The sequence below is a fragment of the Hippichthys cyanospilos genome, chromosome 6 (genome assembly GCF_059441005.1).
Source record: "Hippichthys cyanospilos isolate Australia breed blue-spotted pipefish chromosome 6, RoL_Hcya_1.0, whole genome shotgun sequence".
NCBI lineage: Eukaryota > Metazoa > Chordata > Actinopteri > Syngnathiformes > Syngnathidae > Hippichthys > Hippichthys cyanospilos.
In genome coordinates, this window is record NC_142374.1 from 17,380,286 (window position 1) to 17,403,729 (window position 23,444).

General features: G+C 39.7%; 2 protein-coding genes across 2 annotated transcripts; both read left to right on the forward strand.

The window, feature by feature from the left end:
• The first annotated feature begins 553 nt into the window (after positions 1-553).
• On the forward strand, positions 554-18,604 carry LOC148422504 (uncharacterized). Its single transcript, XM_088417261.1, has 16 exons — positions 554-752; positions 3,379-3,582; positions 3,775-3,843; positions 3,934-3,976; positions 7,414-7,559; positions 8,638-8,832; positions 10,355-10,441; positions 10,510-10,708; positions 11,872-12,095; positions 12,165-12,407; positions 13,772-14,017; positions 14,205-14,400; positions 15,408-15,613; positions 15,696-15,796; positions 16,598-16,769; positions 17,566-18,604. Exons 1-16 carry the CDS (start codon positions 575-577, stop codon positions 17,940-17,942), a joined length of 2,886 nt encoding a protein of 961 aa, XP_088273387.1. The 5' UTR covers positions 554-574; the 3' UTR covers positions 17,943-18,604.
• Positions 18,605-20,713: 2,109 nt separating this feature from the next.
• gcnt3 (glucosaminyl (N-acetyl) transferase 3, mucin type) lies at positions 20,714-21,988 on the forward strand. Its single transcript, XM_088416626.1, has one exon. It carries the CDS (start codon positions 20,714-20,716, stop codon positions 21,986-21,988), a length of 1,275 nt encoding a protein of 424 aa, XP_088272752.1.
• The last annotated feature ends 1,456 nt before the right edge of the window (positions 21,989-23,444 follow it).

Here is a 23,444-nt window from a genome sequence, read left to right on the forward strand (position 1 = left end):
TTTATTTATATAATTCTTTAACATTAGTTTTACCCGCGTTGCTGTAGTTACAATTTAAAAGAAAAAAATAACCAGGGGGGGGGGGCCGAATCCCTCTAATTTACATCCGTAAACCTCAATAAACCGGGTGCGACCTAGATTTTACTTTTGGATAAATCTAGGTCAGATGATTACAACACACACATAATTTCAATGCATGTTTGGATATTCTCTTGCACACTCATAATTGTTCATCTATCTATCTATCTATCTATCTATCTATCTATCTATCTATCTATCTATCTATCTATCTATCTATCTATCTATCTATCTATCTATCTATCTATCTATCTATCTATCTATCTATCTATCTATCTATCTATCTATCTATCTATCTATCTATCTATTTTAATCAAATCCTGCACACGGACCATTTTTCCACTTCCCACTGAACTGGTCAAGCAAGTTACAGTGGTGGGCTGGTGTTTGAGTCAGGGTGCTTCACTTGCTGCATGCACGGACACTGCGTCGGTGCGAGTCAGTCGGCGGCACCGCTGACTCCTCTTCTTCACTTTGCAGTCGCCACACCACAGCCATGAGGTCTCTCTTATTCGGAGCGATCCAGCTCCTCTTCGTCGCTTTCGTCGGTTGCAGAGCTCCGATGTCGTGTCCGAGAGGACAGTTTGTGCTCAAGAGCCAGTGTGTTCTCTGCCATCCCACCTGCTCCGAGTGCTCGGGCCATGAGCTGTTTGAGTGCACTACCTGTGGAGTAGGTGAGTGAATAGATGCCCTGCTTGGCGCACAAGAAATCAATGTTATCCATTCGTTGAAAATAATACAGTTTTGACTGTAAGATTGGATTTCATTGTTATTTACGTGAGCAAGTGTTGTATGTTATGCATGATTTGTGTTTAATTGATTAAATAGATTTGTTTTAAGTCCTTGACTATCAATCAGTTTTATTTGTATGTTGGAGGAAATGGCTTGGCTATGTCCATCGTTTTAATGGCTGACAATTTCAAACATTCCAAAGTGGTTTGTAGTTTAACATTTACCCTTGTTAAAACAGAGGTGGGCTTTTCAACGGCTCTGCTCACAGAAAGCCTGTTGACATTCTTAAAAAAAAAAATGTAGGTGTGATCATTTTTCTCCTACGTTTTCAACGTAATCTGATCGTGTTAGAATAGGCTCTTTGTTAATCCAGAGGAAAGAAGAAAATATCCCCTTTGGCTAGAATTACTTGTGCAGTTCATTGGGTTTAACCTCTTTGCCACACACACGCACACACAGACATGTAACGTGCACATTTGTGTGTGTTCTGGTCATCCCGGTCTGTAAGTCTTGCAGTATTCTTATGTGTGGTACACGACTCTGAATGTCGTCTTTGATGTTGCATTTCAAAGAGCATCAGAAGTCACTCTCTGCAGTGTATTGTCAAAGAGCCATCATGTGTGTTTGTGCATGCTTGGAGGTGGAGGCATTTCAAAAAGCAGGTGCAGTGTGTGGCTACTCTCCTATCCCCAATTGAATCAGATAATGGTGTTTCCCGTTGCCTTTAGGGATGCCACAGGGGTCATAGCTCAGCCCACAGAATATATAAGCAAACTGTGTCTAGACCAGGGTTGCAAAAACTTTTTTAGCTCAAGGTCTAGCAGCCTGCCTCCTGTGATTTTTTTTTTTTTTTTGTGAGCTAAAACTATAGGGCACCAATACAGCTCAGCACCATAAGTCGGATGCACACTAACCAATATTGGCAATAAAACAAGCCCAAAATCATTAAAGACATCTTTTCAATTGATTAATCAACATACCATGACCCAAATGCTGTAACAGAGCTTTATTGGTTTAATCACTAACAAACAGCAACACAAACAATGACAATCTCGAGCATGTAGCATGACGTCACCATGCAATCGTCCTCCGCAGCACGCATACCAGCTCAAACCATAAGTGCACAGGTATAATAATAAAAGAGGGGAACAAAATCTTATCTGTCGTGATGTCTTGCGATCTACCAATACTAAATTCACAATCAACTTGCAGACAGTGATAGAAAGTCTTTAGCAGCCCTGGTCTAGATATTTCATATATTGTGACACCTCATTTTAATTCCATAACTCACTTCATATACTTTTTGCATTAGAATGTGAGGTTGTAATCATGTGACTTGAAATAAAGTTAGCATGTCCCTGTTCTCTTTAATTCCACTCTTGTTTCACTGAAAGGCGTACATCTATTGTTTTGACACAGATGTAGCCTTAAATAAATTATGATCACTGGCAAATGCAAGTTTAGAATAACAAAACACCCGGCTCGCAAACTGGCGCTGAAGATATTTTCTCGCAGCCATGTAGCTTAATCAACTACAGCACCACAATATTTCCCATTTTGGGTCCAAATGAGTCCAGATACAAAAACTAAGCTGCCAGCATCGTAGCAGAATTGATCTTTTGATTCATAGATACCTTGAGGTGCAGAAACTGACATATAGCACGTTAAACAACAGCCTGTCTGCCAGCTTCGATTAAATATGATCCAAGCTTTAAAATCCGATAATGTACATTTTCAAGGAGTCGCATTGCAAAATGTTCTACCTTGTTTTAAAAATGTAATTAAGCCACAAGCCACCCTAGGATCATCTGCACAAGGGTTGTTTTCAGTTTTTCATTTTGCTTTTAATCAATACCTGAAGTTAGTGTTTTTCAGTTATGTACCACCTGTGAAATATATATATATATATATATATATATATATATATATACTGTTTACCAAAATAAAAGGATACAATATTTTGCAAACACACTTTAAAAATTAATTGCTTCATGTTCCAGTTAATTTACTTTTAGTTTGAAAAGAAAAATGCACTTCTCCTAACATAGCATTAAAAAGAATTAGATTAGATCTGCTGAAAACTGCAGAAACCCTTTTAAAATCGAACATAACTCATGATATGCTTATGGGCATGATTATGTAAGCTGTTAACATGTTTTCGATGGTTCCCTCCCAAACGCTAGGTTCAAATGATTAGCATAGTTTTCAAGCTCCTGCGCTTGCTTATGAGCTAATCATTTGAATCAGGTGTTATGGGGAGGGAAACCTGGAAAACATAAAGGACTACGGCCCTGTGGGTTAGCATGTGTGCATTATAACCAATCTCTTCTCATTCGGAATCTAAGATAGGGTTGCTTCTGTATGGATTGTTTTTATGATGTTTTTTTTTTTCTTTTTGACTGGCGACAACTGCTTGAAGATATAATGCCACGATGAACTTCGCCCCAAATCAGCAGCGCTAAAGTTAAGCAGTATGCAAAACGGATAATGGTTGTATTGCATAGAATAGTTTTTAGAGAAAAGTCCATCAGGTTTGTAAAAACGCTCCTTTGCTTTTTTTTCCCTCAGATGAAGATGGACAGGAACGTTTCCTTCACCAAGGTCGCTGTCGGACGCACTGCCCCCGCGGACTGTATCCTGACAGGGGTCACTATGCTTGCCTGCCCTGCATAGCCAATTGTGAACTGTGCACAGATGGCAACATATGTGCCAAATGTCGCGAACGCTACAAACTCCATAATGGGCTCTGCCAAACGGCACGCTGTGATATAGGTAAACAGGCCACCAAATATTTTGTTTTTGATAAAGCCAAGCACAAAATAACATTGGTGAACACTTTCAGACCTGCACTGGACACACTGCTGCTTAAAAAAACGTTACAAAGGGAGGACAGAATTCAAAGAGATAAAATGTAATTACAGAAAATGCCAGAAAATGTCAGATTTGTATGGCTTTGTGCTCTAGGACAAGTGCAGGATCCCGATACTGGCGAGTGTATTGACTGTGAGATGGGCTGCAAAACATGCTCCACAGGTAAAAGCCTCTTTTACTTCAATGTGTGTTGATTGAAGATCTGTTATGTCTCGTAAAAGCTAAAATTATCCTTTTTTTCTATTTTTACAGAAGACCCTGAGATTTGCAGCAGTTGTACTCAAGGTTATTTCCTGTGAGTTTTTAATCTTCCATTAATTTTATCTGGCAATGAGTGACATTTTCTTCCCGCACTCACCTTGGCGGTGTGTAAACATCTGATTATTTGACATTTGATTCCAAAGTGTTTGGGTAAAAGAAGATTCTTGAATAAGAATGTTTCAGTCCCATGTGTACACAATGTTTTCATTTTGTTTTATATAGTTATGATGTTTTACTCCGTGCACTAAAACGACTTTTGGCCGACTTCTTCTGACACCGACTTTATCACTTCCACATTGTGAATCACTGTTTAGAGAGCTTAAACAGACCTCAGATTGTTTGCCTCTGCTTCTTTTTCGGCATTGTATGAGTCAGGTTTCCTCGCATTCAGAAAGAGACACTGTTACCTGAGCCGGAGTGGTGCTCAGAGGTGGGGTTTGCTGCAAACAAATAAAAGGAGCTGTATGCAAAGAGTGCAAGGCTGCCTGCGGGTTTATGCCCAGCTTGACATTACCAGAATCACAGGAGGTGAAGTTCATCCTATAAACCTGTTGTTTTATTTCACTGGAATTGATATTTTCTTGTTTCAATTCCAGCTATAGCATACACATTCAACAGAAAACATATTGGATAGGGTTATGAATGCTTTTGGGCTTTGGTGTGTACTTTGTATGGAAATCAGTCAAGCTACTGTACATGTGATGGTAATGAGCCTCACAAAATTGTTGCCTGCATTGCCGGCAAAATTATGGAGAAAATCTGTTCACCAAGTGGAATCGTTCCCGCAATGGCTCAATGGGTCCACAGAGAAAAGTTGTGGTTACTTTTAGGACCCGATTGGATTTTTTTGAGGCTGATGATGAGGCAGATATTTAGTAGAATAGAATTCCAATAACTCATTTAGAGCCTCAGGGATCAATTGATTAATTGAGAAGTAATTGTCAAATTAAACAGTAATTTATGACAACTGATTAATCATTTTGAGATTTAGTGTAATTTAAAAGTGTCCAATTTATTATTATTTGTATTTATTATACATTATTAAACGTGTTCCCATTTCTGTAGTCCTCCACCTACGCAGAATTTTCAATATTTGTTGAATCAAAATAAAATATGAGCAAACATTTACGCTGAAAAAATCAAAAATTATTTCTTATATTTTACAAATCAAACCAGCAAAGTAATCTCAATTCATTTAAGTTTTGTATTTTCTGCCTTGTCAATTTGAAATATTGTCCAGTTTTTCAATAATCAGATGATAACCTATAAAACGTCTTTTATTATTCGATTAATTGCAGGGGTGTAGGCGTGGTACACGGGGGTACACCATCCACCCACTTCTCCCGACGCCACGTTCAATTTTTATTTCGGTTTGAGTTATGCTTAATAACGTTGGCCTGTGATTATTTTGGGGTAGTAAAACATTAAATTTAGCGTTAGTTCAACTGGTGTTGTAGTCTATGATTGATGTTCTGTATGTATATATAGAACATCCCAGAATCGCGTACACCCACTTCAAAATTCCCACTACACCACTGATTGTTTATTTATATAATTGTTGTTTGCTGTCCTAAGCCATTCACGTACATATTCATACAGTATATAATGAATATAATTTTTAATATGGTCTCTTACCTATTGTTCTCAGTAGGAAAACTATACAGTATTTGATTTATCAAGAAAAACTTCATCCAAATATGTTTTTTGTTTCTCTGGTTGAAATCATGCAAGCTTATAATAGCTAGAGGAAACTATTTGTTGGGATAACATGCAAAGCCAGCAGAGGGGGTAGATGTGACACATTGTCTTTGGCAACTGGTCTTTCAATTCATTATCTCCCATTTAATGTTCACCATTTTCTTGGTTAGATTTTGATTAATCTGGGTGATTATTAACCCTGGAAAATGGTGAGACTGTTGATGTGGACATTTTAAGTTCACTAAACAGTTAACATATTATGAAAATTGTTGTGAGTCATTGGATAATTGATTAGATGTCAAATTTCAGAAATCGTGATACGAAATGGCATGCATGCACTTAAAAAAAACAACAACTATTTGTACACCACCTGTTAAAGGTAAAATATGAAGAAAAAATGTGTTTTAAGTCTACTTTTAAGGAACCTAAGCAGATTTAGGATGTCAGCAAGTGTGATTGTCTTTTTAAAGTGCTCTATAAATAAAGTTGAGTGTATAACTATATATTCCTCCTTTTGTGGTGTGTGGCACTAATGGAAAAGTAATGAGTCTGTAGAAGTAGCCTCCCTTTGAAAAAAAATGTGATGGATGTTTGGTATTTATTGACATTTAGCTCCCTCTCTAAGGAAATAAGAATTTACTTGGATTACACTCAGCAGGTTTGTTTCATGGCCTGAAGGTTAACTTTATAATGCATCCGCAGCAGGTTTTACCTAACTTACACACACCTAAAGAAAAGGAACGTAAAAAAAGAGTTGTCGCTCGGGTAATGCTGTCATGCCCCCTTGGAATGGAGATTCTAATATTTGCACTGAGGGATTCTCAAACATCCCGCAGTTTCTCAAGTGGTGCGTTTCTTCCAGAGACAGTGCCGGGTCTGCGCCAGATGCTATTGTGCGTGACTTGATTGATACTATGTGGCGCCTCCAGCTGTTCCCCCTCAAACAGCCGGGGCATCTCAGCGCCACGGCAACGCCACAGAGATTGCAGCCTGGCTCGTCATTGGGTCAGACTCTCATTAGGGAAGGTGGCACAACAGACCCGGAGGATTAGTGGATTTTTGCTCGTTGTAATTTTGCTGTGTGACATCTTCGGTGCACATCTTTGCTTTGCGCTACATTTCAGGACAGTTGGCTCAGGTTTAATAGCTCAGATTGGCCTCAGGGGACACAGCAGACAGGTTAATGATTCCCTGTGCCTCTGAGCCCCAAATAAATGCTAATTAACTTTCTTTCTTTTAAAGGGGAAGTCAGTCCCGAAATATGTTCCATGTGCCTTCATTAGTCTAAACTCGCTACTCTGATTAATATCGGTTGTGTGGAATATGAATTAAGCAGCAAAAGCTAATTGTTTTTTTCCATCTCATGAGGGTGGCCGTGTTTTCACTTGCTGTCAACTGAAAATGACATCACACTTAGGGTTCACGTTTTAAGAGGAAAGAATATATATAGCTTGAAAATCTTGAGGCATTGCGTGTTTGTCTGCTGTTGTATGAAAGCAATACAACTGTGGTTGATGTTTTAGCATTTCTCTTGTGTCGAGGGGGCGGGACTTGCTTGTATCAACATTCATCTTCTTCTATTGTGACACTTTGAAAGGTCCATTTAAAATGTCACAACAGCTTAACATAGTGGCTCCAAAAAAGGTTTGTCAATAATTATCGAGCAGTTTTACACACATTTATACCAAAGCCGGGTTTTAGATTATTGTTTAAGAAAGGTAAATATTGTGATTGGTATTACATTGGGTTGTTTATTAACTTTTTCTTTCACAGTTTCAGGCACCGGTGTCGCAGACATTGCCCCCAGAGCACTTATGAGGACCAGGGCAGGACTGTGTGTCTGTCTTGCCCCACACCGTGCACAGACTGCAGGAATGATGCAGAGTGTCTTGCCTGTCAGACAGATTACTTTCTCACTGGTACCAAGTTTTGATTTTTTTTCTCCATTTTGCTCCTTAGTTACTATTATAGGTACTGCTGTTTTACATTCAATCTGTGGGAACAGTCCATTTGTATGCCTTAGCCATTTACCCTTCATTTCAATTGCAAATTATCGTATCTGCGTGCGTGCAAGTGTGCAAGATATGATATCAGCAAATCTAATTTAACGCCTTTTGGTGCAATTTATAACTAAGTCACAAGCCATATGCAGTACATACATATCTTGGATGCTTTTTGTTGAAACGATTGTTACCTTTCAAATTAAGAGCAAAGTAATTGGAACATGAAGTAACTTGTGTACAGTATGCCTGCCCATTTTGTTTATTACAAATTACTAGTCATCAGTCCTCACATACAGTACATAGAAATTGCTAATTTAAAAAAAAAAAATCATATAGTTATAGTCTCCCTCCTTGACTCCTTCAGTTTAAACTTATATGCCTTTATTTTTAGAGTTTTTTCATTAGCTCATTCATCTATGAATTATGATAACACATCAAGTTTGCGAAGAATAAAAAAAGATTCACCCATACAAGAGATAAAAACTTCAGAATAGCTGATCACTGTTTTCAGTTGACACAATTTTCTTGCACGAGGTACTTGACTAAAAAAAATATTCAACAAGGGATGCATCATTGAGAAAAGTTTCAGAATCATTGCTATAAAAAAACGGATGGATGAATTGATTTTCCAAATATAGTACTTATAGTAGTTATTCATTTCAAAGATTCTTGCTCCTTTAATGTATACATATTGTACCACTGGATTAAAAAAGATAAAAAAAATAAAAATAAACAACTTTAAAAAAGTTTACAACCTGAGTTTGAATATACTTGGTTATACTTGGTTCAGAAACGATATCCCATTTGTAGGAAGGTTTGTTCCTTTTTTTAATTGCAATGTCCAGGTTGTAGGACATATTTAAGTTGCAAAAACATCTAAATTATTTTTGTTGCTCTCATTTCTTTTATTTGTGTATATTCCCACAAAAAGGTAGATTTAGATCTTTTTTTCCCACTTGTCAAGTGTGGTTTTTTTCACCTCTGAACATTACAGGAGGCAAATGTGTGAAAGAATGCCCACAACAAACTTTCCGTGACACCACCGGGTGGCGCTGTGAACCTTGTCACAGCTCGTGCCATGCATGCCATGGGCCTCGGGCAACTGACTGTGACCTCTGTCTAGCGGGCAACCCTCCCATTCACGGGCAGTGCCCTCTGGCAAACTGCCCACTGGGGCACTACTTTGATGGTAAGGTTAATTTTCAACCTTGAATGTGGCTACTTTCCACCTGAGCGACGAGTACAGCGCTTGTATTTGAGATAAGTGCTAAAACAGCCGAGATGACGCTGACCTGATGTTTGACACTTTTATTCGCTTACCTCTTGCTCAAGGACACTTGAGCAGAGTGGATGCTCAGAGCTGTGAGAGGTTTCATACCCTGTGCTGCGTTCAAGGCACCTCTCTGCGCAAGATCAGTCAAGAGCCGTTTTAGTAGATTATTTCCATTTCCCAGAAAGCTTTGCTCATTTAGAACAAGGCTCTTTGCCAGATTTTAATCACTGCTCGTTTTGTTTTCAACCGTCCCGTTATTATGACCGCTCGTGCAAGTGTTTTACCTTCATATTCAGTTCTCAACTATCTGAAGCTGTCAATGTGAAATAAACAATTCTGATGGACAACCTCATTCAAACATTTACAATTATGTTAGGATATATTTTCAAATATGGTTTAAATCGTTTCAAACATACCTGTAAATCTGGTTGAGTATATTTGTAGGCAAAATGCTATGTAATTACAAAGCAATTTTCCCCAGAATGCTCCATTTTATCCACGTTTTCAAATAAGTTTGAAAATACTTGAAATTAAATATTACTTTTTACTACTAAACATTTTTTTACTGTAACCATAGCTATGTGGTATGCATGTCTTTTCGAATGTTTTCAAATGTACTTACAAATACATAGAATCTCACCATAAATTTCATACTGTTAGCCGCTATTTTTTTCTCACACTTAAAACAGCTTACCTGCAGTTTACATTTTTGTTTTGTTTTTTTACTAGCCACCAGAGAGCAATCTCCTAGTAAACAACGGGAGACAGAAGAGGCTATCTAAGTGTTGATTTTGAGTTTAAACTGCGATTTTACTCATCGCCGGGGGCACGCTACAGTTGTAAATGCAATCGGGCGTGATACTGTTGTGTTGATGCAGTATTCTAGCTGTCAGAATGTGATGCTATTGACAAATTATGTTGGAGCTGCTCTTGTTTCTAAGAGGGCAGGCATATTCAGTCTATGTTGAAGGCAAATTGTTGCTGCAGCAAAAAAAAAAAAAAAAAGTTTGAAATAAAACCAAAAATGTAAAATTTTCACTGTACCATCTTTGTGCGCAACTATCTGATGTTACAGCCTGCAGCTTATAGTCTGGTGCAGCCTATACAGGACAAAAAAATCTTTTTCTGTTAACGTTTTGTTCCGCGTACGGGACTTGTAAGCTAAATTCTAATATCTTATTTCCCAAAATACTACATGGTATGCACATCTACTAGATGTGTCATTATGGAAACAAATTCTATGTTTTTAACATTTAGCCAACGAGAAAATTTGGAAATAATGATAAGTACTACAGGATTAGTAAAAATGTTTACTCCACATTGGCAGCTTAGTTCTTCCATTCTTCCATGTTTTTAGGCAAGCAACTATGTATTTGGTGATGCAATAATGTTAATATGATTATATTATATGATATTATTTTTTCATTTTTAATTCCAGCGGAGTATGGTAAATGTCACACCTGTGACATTTCCTGCAAGACCTGCTTTGGCCCACAATCGCTTGATTGCTCCTCGTGTTTTAAAGGTAGAAACACCCCCTGTTGCGTAATCAAATTCACAAGAAAAATCACTCGCTGCATTGTGGTCTCACAGGCTATTTCCTGGACCAGGAAAGTTCTTGCGTGGCGCAGTGTCCCCCCGGCTCCTACGCTAACTCGGCCACTCAGCTGTGCGAGAACTGCTCGCCTAACTGCGAGGCCTGCGTGGGCTCCAGCGATAACTGCATCGACTGTTCCAAAGGCAGCTTTAAGCTTTTTCTCCATCAGGGAAGGTGCTGGTCAAATTGCCCGGAGTAAGTTGCCCCCGCATTTTTTTTTTTTTTTTTTTTTATCATTGCCAGAAATGGCAATTACTGTATTAATTGTGTGTGAAAGCTGAGAAATGCAAGATGTTGAGTCAAAATGCCAAAAGAAAAAAAAAAGAAATCACCTGAGGGCTATCACATCATATTGACGTTAAATACCAGAAAGTGTGCTTTCCGTAGGAATGGCAATTTCTGCACAAATTGCTTGCGGATGCCGGAGAGCAGACTCTGAATTGAAATGTCGCAGAATGAATTAGAAATGAAGAATGTGAGCCTTGCCGAATTATGAGACAGAGGCATAGTCATAACATTTCAACATGCATTTGGGACTTTGTTCATGAAAATGTGGTCTGTTTTACATTAGAATGACTGTGTTTCAGCTTGTTGCGAAATTGGGAGTTTATTACATTTCTCCAATAAGTGTGGAAGGAAAGTGGAAGAAGTATAATTATGTGAAAACTATAAATTATTGCTGTAAATATTTTCTCGGATGTTGTGAAATTGATAAATGTTTTGATGCCAGAATGGTTTAAATAAGAAAGGTGAAAAGAATGGTTTGAAAAGTGGTCAATGTGATGTGAAAATTATTTTTTTTTTGTCAGAGGATTTTTTTTTAAGTTGAAGTGGTTTCTACTGTATGAATTATTTGAGATACAAACAAATCAACGGTTGTGCAGTTCGTTGAGGAATTGAGAATATGTTAAATTTGTCCCGTAACTGGAATTGGTCATAAAAAAAAAAAAAAAAAAAAAAAAAGTGGAAGTGAAAGTGAAAATTAGGTAGAGGATTTCCTTAAAAGGACAGTTGATGTACATTATTTCAACAGTAAAAAGTTGATATTTTGTTGATTATTAAATCGATAACAAATTATTATTTGTTCAATTAATTCCTTTAAAAACATATTGCCACTTGCTGTCAACTGAAAATGACATCACATGACAACAGTAACAACCAATCACGGCATAGCTTGTGGACATCACATGACCAAACCCAGAAAACTGGTGAAAATTGACTTTTTTACTGCTGAAAATGACCGGATAAGTAATTGAAACTGTTTTTTTTTGTGTGTGTTAAAATTGTTTCCAAAAATGCATCAAGTCTAGTCATAATGAAAATGCTATTGGAATTCAAACACTTGGTTTTGCTTGCAGAGGTTATTGGGAGACAGCAGAGGGCTCATGTAGCGCCTGCGACAATTCCTGCCTCACATGCGAAGGCTCCGGTACAAAATGTCTGTCCTGCGCCGACGGTCGCTACTTGGAGGGCGGTGTGTGCTCGCTCAACTGTTCGCTGGGGGCTTACCCCGCAGACGACGCCACCTGCAGGCGTTGCCCCCCTCACTGCGACGTTTGCTCAGACGACAGAACCTGCTTCAGTGAGTTGGACCTCATACGGTGAACGTAAATGTATTTCAATCAACCATCCCTCTACCATTTCTCTCCAGAATGCAGTTTCTTGTATCTGATGCTGAACGGGGCGTGTAAGGCTAATTGTCCCACGGGATACTATGAGGACATGGATGAGGGTCGCTGCGGTCTGTGCCATCCCACCTGTAGCAGCTGCTCCGGGCCGTTGGCGGATGACTGCGAGACCTGCTCCTCATTCACTCCCAAACTCTATAAGGGCGCATGCTCAAAAGAATGCCCAACTGGCACCTACTATGAGGCTACAGCTACAGAGTGCCAAGGTGAGTCTATATATGTCCTTAGCTGGCAACCAGTGTACACCACCTCTTCACCTGATATCAGTTGAGGATCTCGTGCACCTAAAAAAAACATAGTGTACCTGCATATTCATCCATCCATTTTCTCCAGCCGCTTGTCCTCACTGGGGTCACAGGGGCCTATCCCAGCTGTCTTCCTCCACCAGGTGGGGGACACACATAGAGAAAAACAAGCATTCACAATATACCTACCATACATGTTTTTGGAATATGAGAGAGCAGAGTGTCCCATAGAAAAGCACCTGCATATATTTAAAATTACAGCCAACTTTGATCTAGCACACGAACATTTATTTTATTTAGTAACTTAGGTTATTGATTGCATTTTAAATAAATAGATTTTTAAACATTTTTTATATCAAATATAATTTGTTGTAATATGATACAAATATTGTTAAAATAAGACATAACTAAACATTTTATTTTATACATGAATACAATTTCAAAACAAGCAAGTATTTCATTTGTAAATACAGTACATTCATATACGTACAAAAAGCATACATATTTTAACATGTGGGCGGCACATCCGCCTCAGTGGATCTGAGTGGAGTTTGCATGTGCTCCCCGAGCCCTCGTGTGTTCTCTCCGGGCACTCCGGCTTCCTCCCACACTCCAAAAACATGCATGGCAGGGGGATTGGACATTCTAAATTGTCCCTAGGTGTGATTGGGTGCGTGAATAGTTGTTCGTCCCTTTGTGACTTGCGATTGGCTGGTAACAAGTTCAGGTGTCCCCCACCTACTGCCCATAGTTAGTTGGGATAGGCACCAGCAGGCCTGTGACCCTTGTGAGAATAAACAGCGCTAGAAAATGGATGGATAGATCTTAACATGACCTATCATATGACCTATCAGTCAAATCCCAAAATCTGCCCAAGCAGGCTTTCCAGGCATTCATTTACAGTAAATTAATGGATACATTTTGCATTACTTTCACAGTAATGAATACAGCAAAATCCTCTGAATGCATTTACACCAACATACTGATAAATGGATTCTACTGTAGAATAACTGAAGTACTGTAAAATCCAAGGCTGCTATAATTTACACAGATCTTCATTGTAATATTACAGGGTAACTTAAACACAACAAATTACTGTAAATGAATACAAGTAATTATCGTGAAATGCTAGTAATTTTGAACAGTGTGGACACTATTTTAACGTTGCTCTTGCTGCTCACATGACAGGAGCAAAAGATTAGAAATAGGTCTACACCACTATAAAACACAACCACGATCAAAATCCATGTATTAATCCAGAACAGTGAAGGTTAGGGTTAGCCTAATTTTGTAAGTCAAGGCAGAAGAATATCGATGATGTGCAGAGTGCCACCAGACATGCGTGAGCTGCTCCGGTCCGGAACCTGACCAGTGCACCCAATGCGAGCGAGGCCTGGTCCTGGATCCCAACACCCTGCTATGCGGCGTGACCAGCGATAGCGACTGCCCGCCAAGAACTTTCCTTCATGACGATCAGTTCACCTGCATGGCCTGCCACCGCCACTGCTACTCCTGCGAGGGGCTTGGCAGCGCCGAATGCCTGACCTGCGCCGTCCCCCGATTCCTTTACAGTACGTTTCCGAATACATGTATGTCTTTTATCTTGCGCTAAAGTACTTGTGGATTTACATACAACAAGTTAATCTAGCCGGTAGCCATTTTGTGGCTACAGTAAAACAATAGAAGGGAAAATACAATCAGATAACAAAGAAAGGGATTGTCTTAAAAAAGGCGTGTCTGTGTTTGTTTATTTAACAGACAGGACCTGCGTGAGCGAATGTCCGGCTGGTACCTACACCAGCAGACAGGAGGCAGATGGAACCCAGCTGGGGTTCTGTTTGCCGTGTGATCACGTGTGCGCCACCTGCACTGGGTCGTCGCCCAGAGACTGCATCACGTGTTCTCCGAAATACCTGCGCCTTCTTAATCTCTGCGTCCGCCATTGTCCCACAGGGTATGACGCTGAATGGTTCTTTTGGAGCAAGCTCTTTTAGTAGACTAAACCTTTCACTAGAAATGGTTTTGATTCAGTGCTTCTCAATTATAAGCGCCCCCCCAGGAAAGAGAAACTTTTCGCGACCCCTCCCCACTTGACTCTCTGACTATAAATAAGATTATTATCGATAAAAATTGTATAAGTATACCTATACCTGTATCTTTTTTTTTAACATTAACAAAAGAAAAAAAGCAATAAAAAATTAAACTTTCAACAATTGTTAATTATTTATTCGGGTTACAGCTTAGTCTAAAATGGAAAAAAAAAACAAGTGCATCAAAGTACCTGTAACTAAAAAAAAAAAAAAAGGCTAATTCTTATTTTATTGCAATTGCACTTCACATGAAAAAAACAAAAACAAAAGTTTTTATCTGGGCTCATCAATGCCCCCGGGCCACTATTCGAGAAGCACCGGTTTTAATTCAACATATCTGGCATACATCGGTCTTAATTTCATCATCTATCATCAATTTTAAAAAGTTGTTCCATAAATTGACACCTTGGACAGATACAAACATTTGCTTTACTGGCGGATTGTCTCCTGGTGGCTAGTTAAAAAAAAACAAAAAAAACAACTGCAGGTAAGCTGCAAGAAAAAAATGGAGAAAAAAAGTTGTATGGTAAATACAGTAGTTCCAGCCAAAATAATGGTGCAGAAAATGCAAAATTAAAATTTTCTCGTGATTCGATTACTATTTTAAGCCATAAAATGTCAGAACATAGGCAGAAACATTGCTCATTGTTTTTCAGAATAAAAACATGTTTATTTTATTTTTTTTTTTAAATCAACACAATCACTACATTTCATGAGGGAATCAAGACATTTGATTAACTGTTGCGAGGCAAATCTAATTAAACGCCATGAGAGAAACTACACGCTTTTCAAATCAAGAGCAAATGAATTGCAACATGAAACTACTTATTGCTCCTCTCACAATTCTTTTATTTTCCTGCTTTTTCTGAAGCTACTACCAAGCCGGCTCCCACTGTGACAAATGCCACCGCTCCTGTGAGATGTGCACAGGTCCAGGGCCCGAATCCTGCCGGGCCTGCCTGCCTCCCCTTTTGGAACTTCAAGGCACCAAGCTGTGCGTGGAGCGTTGCCCACAGCGCTTCTACAGACTCGGCGACACATGCCTGCAATGCCACATCAGCTGCCATACTTGCACGGGTGACCGACAGACAACCGCCAAAAACAATACGGCATTTTTTGCGGTGTCAGATTTTAATTTTAACTTGTATATGCTTGGCAGACGCCTCTCCTCAGAGCTGTGTGACATGCGACAATGGCAGCACGCTAAAGGACAAAGTCTGCTATCCGCGCTGTCAGGAGGGGAGATACTTTACCGAAAAGGTGTGCTGCAAACACATTGTATCGACAAGACCAGTTTTATGATGCTACATATTCACAGTACTTCATCTAGTGTTTTCTTATGCGCAGTATCGTTAGCTAGAGTGGTGCCCTGAGATATACTCGTTTTTTCATAGATCATGCTCGTAATTCAAAGCTCTTAAATCTGAAATCAGCTTTCTTTATTGAAATTGCCGTTCATCTGAATGAAAAATATGAGTACAAATATGAAAAATATCCACTAATTTGGGGGGAAGGCCAAGTTCCCGATATGAGTAAAAATTAACTTGATATCATGCGCTCCTTGTCATCTAAACACGTCCTTCTGATTAATAATGCGTTTGTGGAATATGAGGCACGTTTTTCTGTGATTAATGGAGTGGATTTTCAAATGCTGAACCGTGGTAATAGGGATACTCCTAAATATAACAAAATTACTTTCGTACTTTTTATGAATGTTTTAAATGCTGTTTTTCCATAAAGGGATTATTAAAGAGATAGTCGACTTATTTGTCCATTTTCCGTAGTAAAAATGTATCAAGTTGTTTATAATTAATTTGATGACTCAATTATTTTTTATTTACTATTAAAAATACATTTTTCTACTTGCTGTTAACTGAAAATACCTGCTGAAGTCTTGGCTAACCTATCATAACTCAGCTAGTGAATGTCACATGACCATGAAATGTCATTCTCAATCAGCTGAAAAAAGGAGACAATATTAAAAACTTTTTAACTGAAAATGGCAAAATAAGTAGACTATCTCTTCAAAATGGCCTTTTTATGCAATGGCTACCTCTGCAGTCCACGTGCGAGCCATGTGACAGCTCTTGCAAGCATTGCAGCGGGCCCAGACCTGACCACTGCCTGATTTGTCACCGGAATTCCGGCCTCCACGCCGTGGAGAGCCGCTGTGCCCGCTGCTGTCAGGCGGGAGGCAACCACACCGATTGCTGCGTCTGCGACAGCCGCTCAGGTAATCGAGGTTTTGCACAGCAGTCGCTATAACACAATTTAGCTGTCAATTGCTTCATGTTCCAAATAATTTGCTCTTAATTTGAAAAGAAATTTCTTATCCATGTGTATTTGTATGCATGTTCAAGTGTGTTTACAACGTGTTTAAACCTTGTGACATTATGTTGAAGATTATGGAAAGTCCTTAGATTATTATATAGTCCTTATTTTTATGATATAAAATAATCATGGGGAAAAAACACTAGGGAGCTGAAATTTCCAGCAGATGATTAAAACATGTTAAATTTCAAAATGCAACGATTCTGACATTTCTATGTGATTGCAGCTTGGCATGCAAGATTTTGTGTACAAAAATAATCACTGTCCATTTTTGGACCATATAAAACCATTATAATTACATTTTTTTAATAGTGTTTATTACATTGATTTTCCTGCAATTCTTTTTCAACAGTCTGTTGAGCGGAACAGAAAATGTTTTTTTGATTTGTGTTTCACCTCAAGACAGTAGGTGGCGGTAGAAACCAGTTAATGGCTAAAAGTATCATCATCACGTCACAGGCTACAAAAACAGAACTTACATTTTTCAATGTTTTGTGGGAATGAATAAATTTAACCTACATATGTATGGCTACAACTGATGCCATTGAACAGTTTGAGAAAAAAAAAATCAGAAATAACCGTAATTTTTACGCCAGTAAAAAGATTTACAAAATTAGCAAAAATAAGATGCAATGTGTATAGTTTGCAAAGTGTGTTCACAAGGGTTAAATTTAATTACGTCACCTACTTTTTCATAGCTCTGTGCATGGAGGCCCCCGAACCCAAGTCAGAGGACGAATCGGTAACAGACACCAACATGTCTTCGAGCGTCCTCCATCAGACGTCGACCGCCGTGCCCGTCGTCCTGCTGGCGGCGCTCCCACTAGCCCTTCTCGCCTTCGCCTTGGTCAAGGCCCGAGCCAGGAGACGTCTCTGTTGGAAGCAGAGTTACGAAAGACTGAGCGGCGGCGCCAACATGCCGCACGGCGTACCCGAACCGGACAGCGGCGACGAGGTGGACGTGGTGTACACCAGTCGAGGAGGCTCCGTGTACCGCCGTTACAGTTTTATCCACGAGCATGACGCCAACGCCGATCAGCATGCGGATGAGAGTACTTGTCTTAACCAGTCCTAGTCAGAACTCACCAAATAGTACCACAAAACTTCGTCATCATGACACAATGTTCACACTGTAATATGTATGCCTGGCCAGTAGTTGGCGATGTCACTTTGTGTTGTTTTAATACCCAAGCATTCAATACAGATAATGGAAGTTTTTTTTAAATTTTGGTCAAAAGTAAAATGTGATGTTTTTGTTCTGTTTGTGGCTCTTTATGTTGTTGATCGAGTGCAGCGTTTCCCAACTTTGATTTTCAAAGTGAGAAAAATCTCACAGCGCACCATACTGAAATATTTTCAATCAATATACTCACTATAGATCACCCATGTCACAAATGAGGACAAGCACTTTAGATGATAATGGGATGAATGAGTTAGGAAGAATTGCATTCATTCTCATTTGGTGATCTTTATAAGAAGCATATTTATTTTCAATTATTTCCCTTACAAGACAGAAAGGCTCACATGATATTTTTTGGGCACTCCACCTGACATAATCAATTTGCAAGCGATGCAAGAATCCAGTTTTCCACTGCTGATCGATGTTTCCTTTTTGGGTAATTTGATTTCGTTGTACAAAGTGCCTGCATTTCGATACTGTGATGGAAATTGTTATCGATGCATATGGGAGTAAACACTCACAAATTATTGAATAAAAGTGTGACTTTTTTTTGGTTATGTCTGGTATTGCTACTCAGTGAAAATCTCCTTTTAAGTGCACAGTTGAATTATGCTGCAGTGAACATTTACTAGTGTAATATAGAAATCGGAATGATCCCAAGTGAAGTGAAAAATGAGCAATTAAGTCGGAACTTTGGCTCACTAACAGATTGGTTTATGAAGACTATTTTCAAATATTGTTTGACACTATTCTTTTCTGACATGCATGCGGAACAGCCACTGCAATGCATCTGAATGCCTTGGATGTCATTTTAGCCACATGGACGAAAATCTATTCTCAGGTTTATATATATATATATATATATATATATATATATATATATATATATATATATATATATATATATATATATATATATATATATATATATATTTGTTCATAAGATACCTATTTTGTGTAGAACACGTAAGATGAACTAAAAATAAATAAATACAATAAAATCTAACTATCCACTGCAAGCAAGAAGTACAACCTGTTTTCAAGGAGTATAGTGAAGTGCAAAGAACATTAATCAGAATAAAATGGTGGTATAGTTTCTCATTTTACTGGGTGATACCCGCTTAATGACATACATGAGAGAAAAGTTGAAAACTCATGAAAAAGTAGTTCTGATTGCTTATTAAATACGGAAGCTCTGTGTGCTAACTGGTGATGGTAAGCTGTAAATTAAATACATTTGAAAAGAAATACAACATTGATTTGGTAATAGCCCAGATGACGACCCCCGCGCATTGTGAATATCTTTGGAGCGATTAAAGGATTTTACCTGTGCTAAGCAGAAGCAAGATGAAGCTGGATGCTAATGCTAACATAAGCGCTAGTGTAGTGTTCCTCTTTCTGTCACTCAAGCGACCGGCAAGCTATTTGGCAACAAGCATGACAAGTGGTAACTTTTGTTTGTAATGTGAGTGCTCATCAGGGTGATGCTTATAAAAGTAAGAAAGTTGTGTTTTGGTTATGGACAGAAAAAAATACTGGTTTGGTTCTATTCATTTTTATTTAACCTTTGTGCACACACTTTGCAAACAATAAACATTGCGTTTTTGCCCTAATTTTGTAAAAGCCTTTCAAGGCGTAATAATGTTATTTATAATTATTTTTTTCTTTCAACACTCAAATTTAGTGGCATCATTTCCACCCATACTTACAGTGTGTAGGTTACATTTATTGACACCCCTAAAAAAATATAAATAGTATGGTCTGTTTTGTAGTCTGTGACGTGATGATGACAGATGTAGCCATTAACTGCTCTTTACCACCACCTACTGTCTTTAGGTGAAACACAAGTCAACCAAGAATTTATATATATATATATATATATATATATATATATATATATATTTATTTATGAGAACAGTTTTGACACTTTGTTGATTACTTTTGTGAAGAAATATTTATTAATAATAAGTTAATGTTTTATTTTTGTGAACAGACCTCTACTGTAATCCCAAATCAGGATGCTTTATGTTTAATTTATTTCTTTTTGAGAACAGGTCTGACACTTTATATTGATTATTTTTTTGGGAACAATGTTTATTAATAATTCAGGTATTTCTTTTTGATGACAGATTTTTTCTCTGATGCAAAAGTGGACACTTTAGGTTAAGATTGTTTTTGTGGACCAATACAATTGAAGTTTTAAAGGGTCTATAGTTTCATAAATCAGACACTGATAGCATGTTTTTTAAGTCTTTTTTTTTGCCTTTTGGAAAAGGCATGGCCTACCTGTCAAATCTGGCAGGAACGTGAGCTGCTAAAAAAAGGACAGACCATCATGTGACACTCAGAAGATGAGTGAAGTTAAACGCTAAACATGTTGGAAATTTTAAGATTTTAATGTTATTTATTTTTTTAAATTTAATATCGCGCTGTCTGATGAAAGAAAAAGAAGGACTGATTAGTTGGGTATTGCCTTACATTTTGAGAGTTTATTGACTACCGGCATCTTTTATTGCCTAATGTGTCACTCACTGGTCTCTGGTGATTATCATGCGAGACACACCTACTGACTTGGTTTAAGATGTTGTAGTCACGTAATAAACACATTGTGGCCTCTCCCGATGATATTTCAATTGGAGAGTTCAATGGCATCTTTCTCCTCAGCGATGAAGCTATCCCACAGAAAAAGGATTCTTGGCAAGTTCTTCAAAGGCCCCTGGCATCTGAAGGTCCTGTCCCTCATCCTTGTGTTCTTTTTGGTTTCACTTGTCCTATGGAAAATGGGCCCTGGTCCTATGATACCACAGCAAATGGCAGCTGACCTTCCCGCCTGCTCTGCTATCATCACGGGGGACTTATCGAGCCGTGAAGATGATTTGGAAAACCTTCTATCATCAAGGAAGAGGCAAGTTCTGCTGACCGAGGACTTCTACCTCAACGCCACCCGGGATTGCCGGGCTTATATTAACCAGAGAGGCTTTTTTATGGTTCCTCTGAGCGAAGAAGAAAAGGATTTTCCCATTGCATACTCCATAGTGATCCACGATCAGATCGAAATGTTCGAGCGCCTCCTGCGTGCCGTGTACACTCCTCAGAACATTTATTGCGTCCACGTAGATCGTAAATCCTCAACGGAATTCCATAAGGCTGTCAATGCTATCGTTTCCTGCTTTGAGAATGTTTTTATCGCCGGGAAATTAGAGAGCGTGGTTTACGCCTCATGGTCACGGGTGCAGGCCGACTTGAACTGCATGGAGAGTTTGTTGGGGTCCCGCGTCCGTTGGAGGTACCTGCTGAACACATGCGGGACGGACTTCCCGATTAAAACCAACAGGGAGATGGTGCAAGCTTTGAAGCTCCTTAATGGGAGGAACAGCATGGAAACGGAAGCCACCAACGAGTACAAGAAGCAACGTTGGCAATATCATTTTAATGTCACAGATTCCGTCATCCAGACTCAAGTGAGAAAAAGCCCACCTCCCATTAAAAGCCCTATGTTCACTGGGAATGCCTACTTTGTGGCCAGCAGGGCCTTTGTGGAACACGTGACGCGGGATCCGGAGGTTCGATCCTTGATGGAGTGGGAGAAGGACACCTACAGCCCGGACGAGCACTTGTGGGCCACTTTACAGCGGATGCCCTCCGTGCCCGGATCAGTGCCTGCTAACATCAAGTTCGACACGTCCGACATGCAAGCCATCGCCCGTGTGGTCAAATGGAGCTATTTGTCAGGGGATGTGAGGAACGGGGCCCCGTATGAGCCGTGCAGAGGGGTGAATAGGAGAGCAGTCTGTGTGTATGGGACCGGAGATCTCCCGTGGCTGCTGAGGCAACATCACCTTGTGGCTAATAAGTTTGATCCATTGGTGGATGACATTGCTATAAGGTGCTTGGAGTCCATTTTATATTTTAAAGCTTTGAATCGAGATTACACATTTTAATAGAATAGAATGTCATTGACATTATATATGGGATACAGCAAAATTGGGAGTTCTGTACTTCACAATTTTGACATAGTTTGAAATATAAATACAGTAAACTGGCTAAATTGTTGTTTCTGGATTCGTGTTTATTTGTTTGTTTGTTTTTTGGTTCAGTAGATAACCATTTTTCTCTGACTCGTTTATCTTTGATGGAATGCCATTGGTGGCCACAAGATGACAGCACACTATTATGTTTGACTAAGTTTGAAAGACGGCAGTTAGTCAAAAGATAGCACGTCCGCTTCACATGCCAAAGTCGCGGGTTCGATTGGAGTTTGCAGTTTTCCCGAATTTTTGTCGAAGAAAAGTGGATGTCAAAACCTCGTTAATCCTGCTTTTTACGACTACTCTAAACAACGGCTATAAATTCATTTTCTAATCTGTTTATGATGTATATTGTGAGATGGTCATTTCAAAAAACGGTATTTATTTACTGGAAAATCGAGTGCTCTCCAGCACACCAAGGACTCCAAAATGGTGGGTACTGTGAACTGTTGTTTGGTGCATAAGCAAAAACCAAAATCGGGACCCGTCCCCCCACTCAAAGACGGAGGGGGGCTACACTTTCGGCCACCGGGGTAAACCCCAATTTACAATTTGTGTGGGAGCCGAGCTACTATATCTAGTCAGGACCTCTTGGTCTCGCACACCAGCTCAGGCTCCTTATCTGGGATCTTGTTCTTTCGGTCACTTCCTGTCACAGTTCACCAGTTCAGCCACCTCACTCCCAGCCTCACCTGCTCAGCCCTCCTGCTAATCACCCCAAACACTAACACCTGCTGCCACTCACCCGCCTAGTATAAAGCCCGCTCACTTCCATCCACAACCTGCCAGATTGTCTCTATGCATCACGCCGAGCTTTCCAGCGACTCCTCCTGCCAGCCTGCCCGTTGCCTGACCCTGTTTGTTCCTGACCACCCGACTGCCTGCCGAATTGACCGAAGTATTGGTATTTCGACCCTGTCTGCCTCTGACCACCCGCTAGCCTGCCGTCTTAATCTGTCTGCCCGAGCCCTCCTCCTGTCCCGCTCCCTCAGCCCGGCTCCCAGCCAAGCCCCGCTCTCCTGACTCCGAGACCCCCTAGACTTCTTCGCCACGCTCTCGTCGGCTTCCCCAAACCACCTGCACATTCTGTTTAATAAACTTTCTGCATTTGCCCTTACCAGTTGTGCGTGCGCTTGGGTCCTCTCTCCTCCCGTCGTCACAGTACAATCTGGCCAAACGCAATGGACCCAGCACGCCGACCTTCTCTCAGCCCGGTCCCCCAGCCAGCACCCGATCCCCAGGTTGGGCTTCCGGAACGGTATGAGGGCGATCCTGAAACATGCGAGGCGTTCTTAACCAATTGCTCCTTGCTGTTCGCTCTCCAACCGAGGACGTTCACCACCGAACAAGTTAAGGTAGCGTTCGTCGT

What these genes read in the sequence shown, in the direction of transcription:
- gcnt3 (XM_088416626.1), top strand. Translation starts at nt 20,714, where the DNA reads ATGAAGCTATCCCACAGAAAAAGGATTCTTGGCAAGTTCTTCAAAGGC.
- LOC148422504 (XM_088417261.1), top strand. Translation starts at nt 575, where the DNA reads ATGAGGTCTCTCTTATTCGGAGCGATCCAGCTCCTCTTCGTCGCTTTC. An exon ending in GACAGATTACTTTCTCACTG is followed by an intron (nt 7,560 to 8,637) that starts GTACCAAGTTTT and finishes TGAACATTACAG; the next exon opens with GAGGCAAATGTGTGAAAGAA. An exon ending in TACAGCTACAGAGTGCCAAG is followed by an intron (nt 12,408 to 13,771) that starts GTGAGTCTATAT and finishes GATGATGTGCAG; the next exon opens with AGTGCCACCAGACATGCGTG.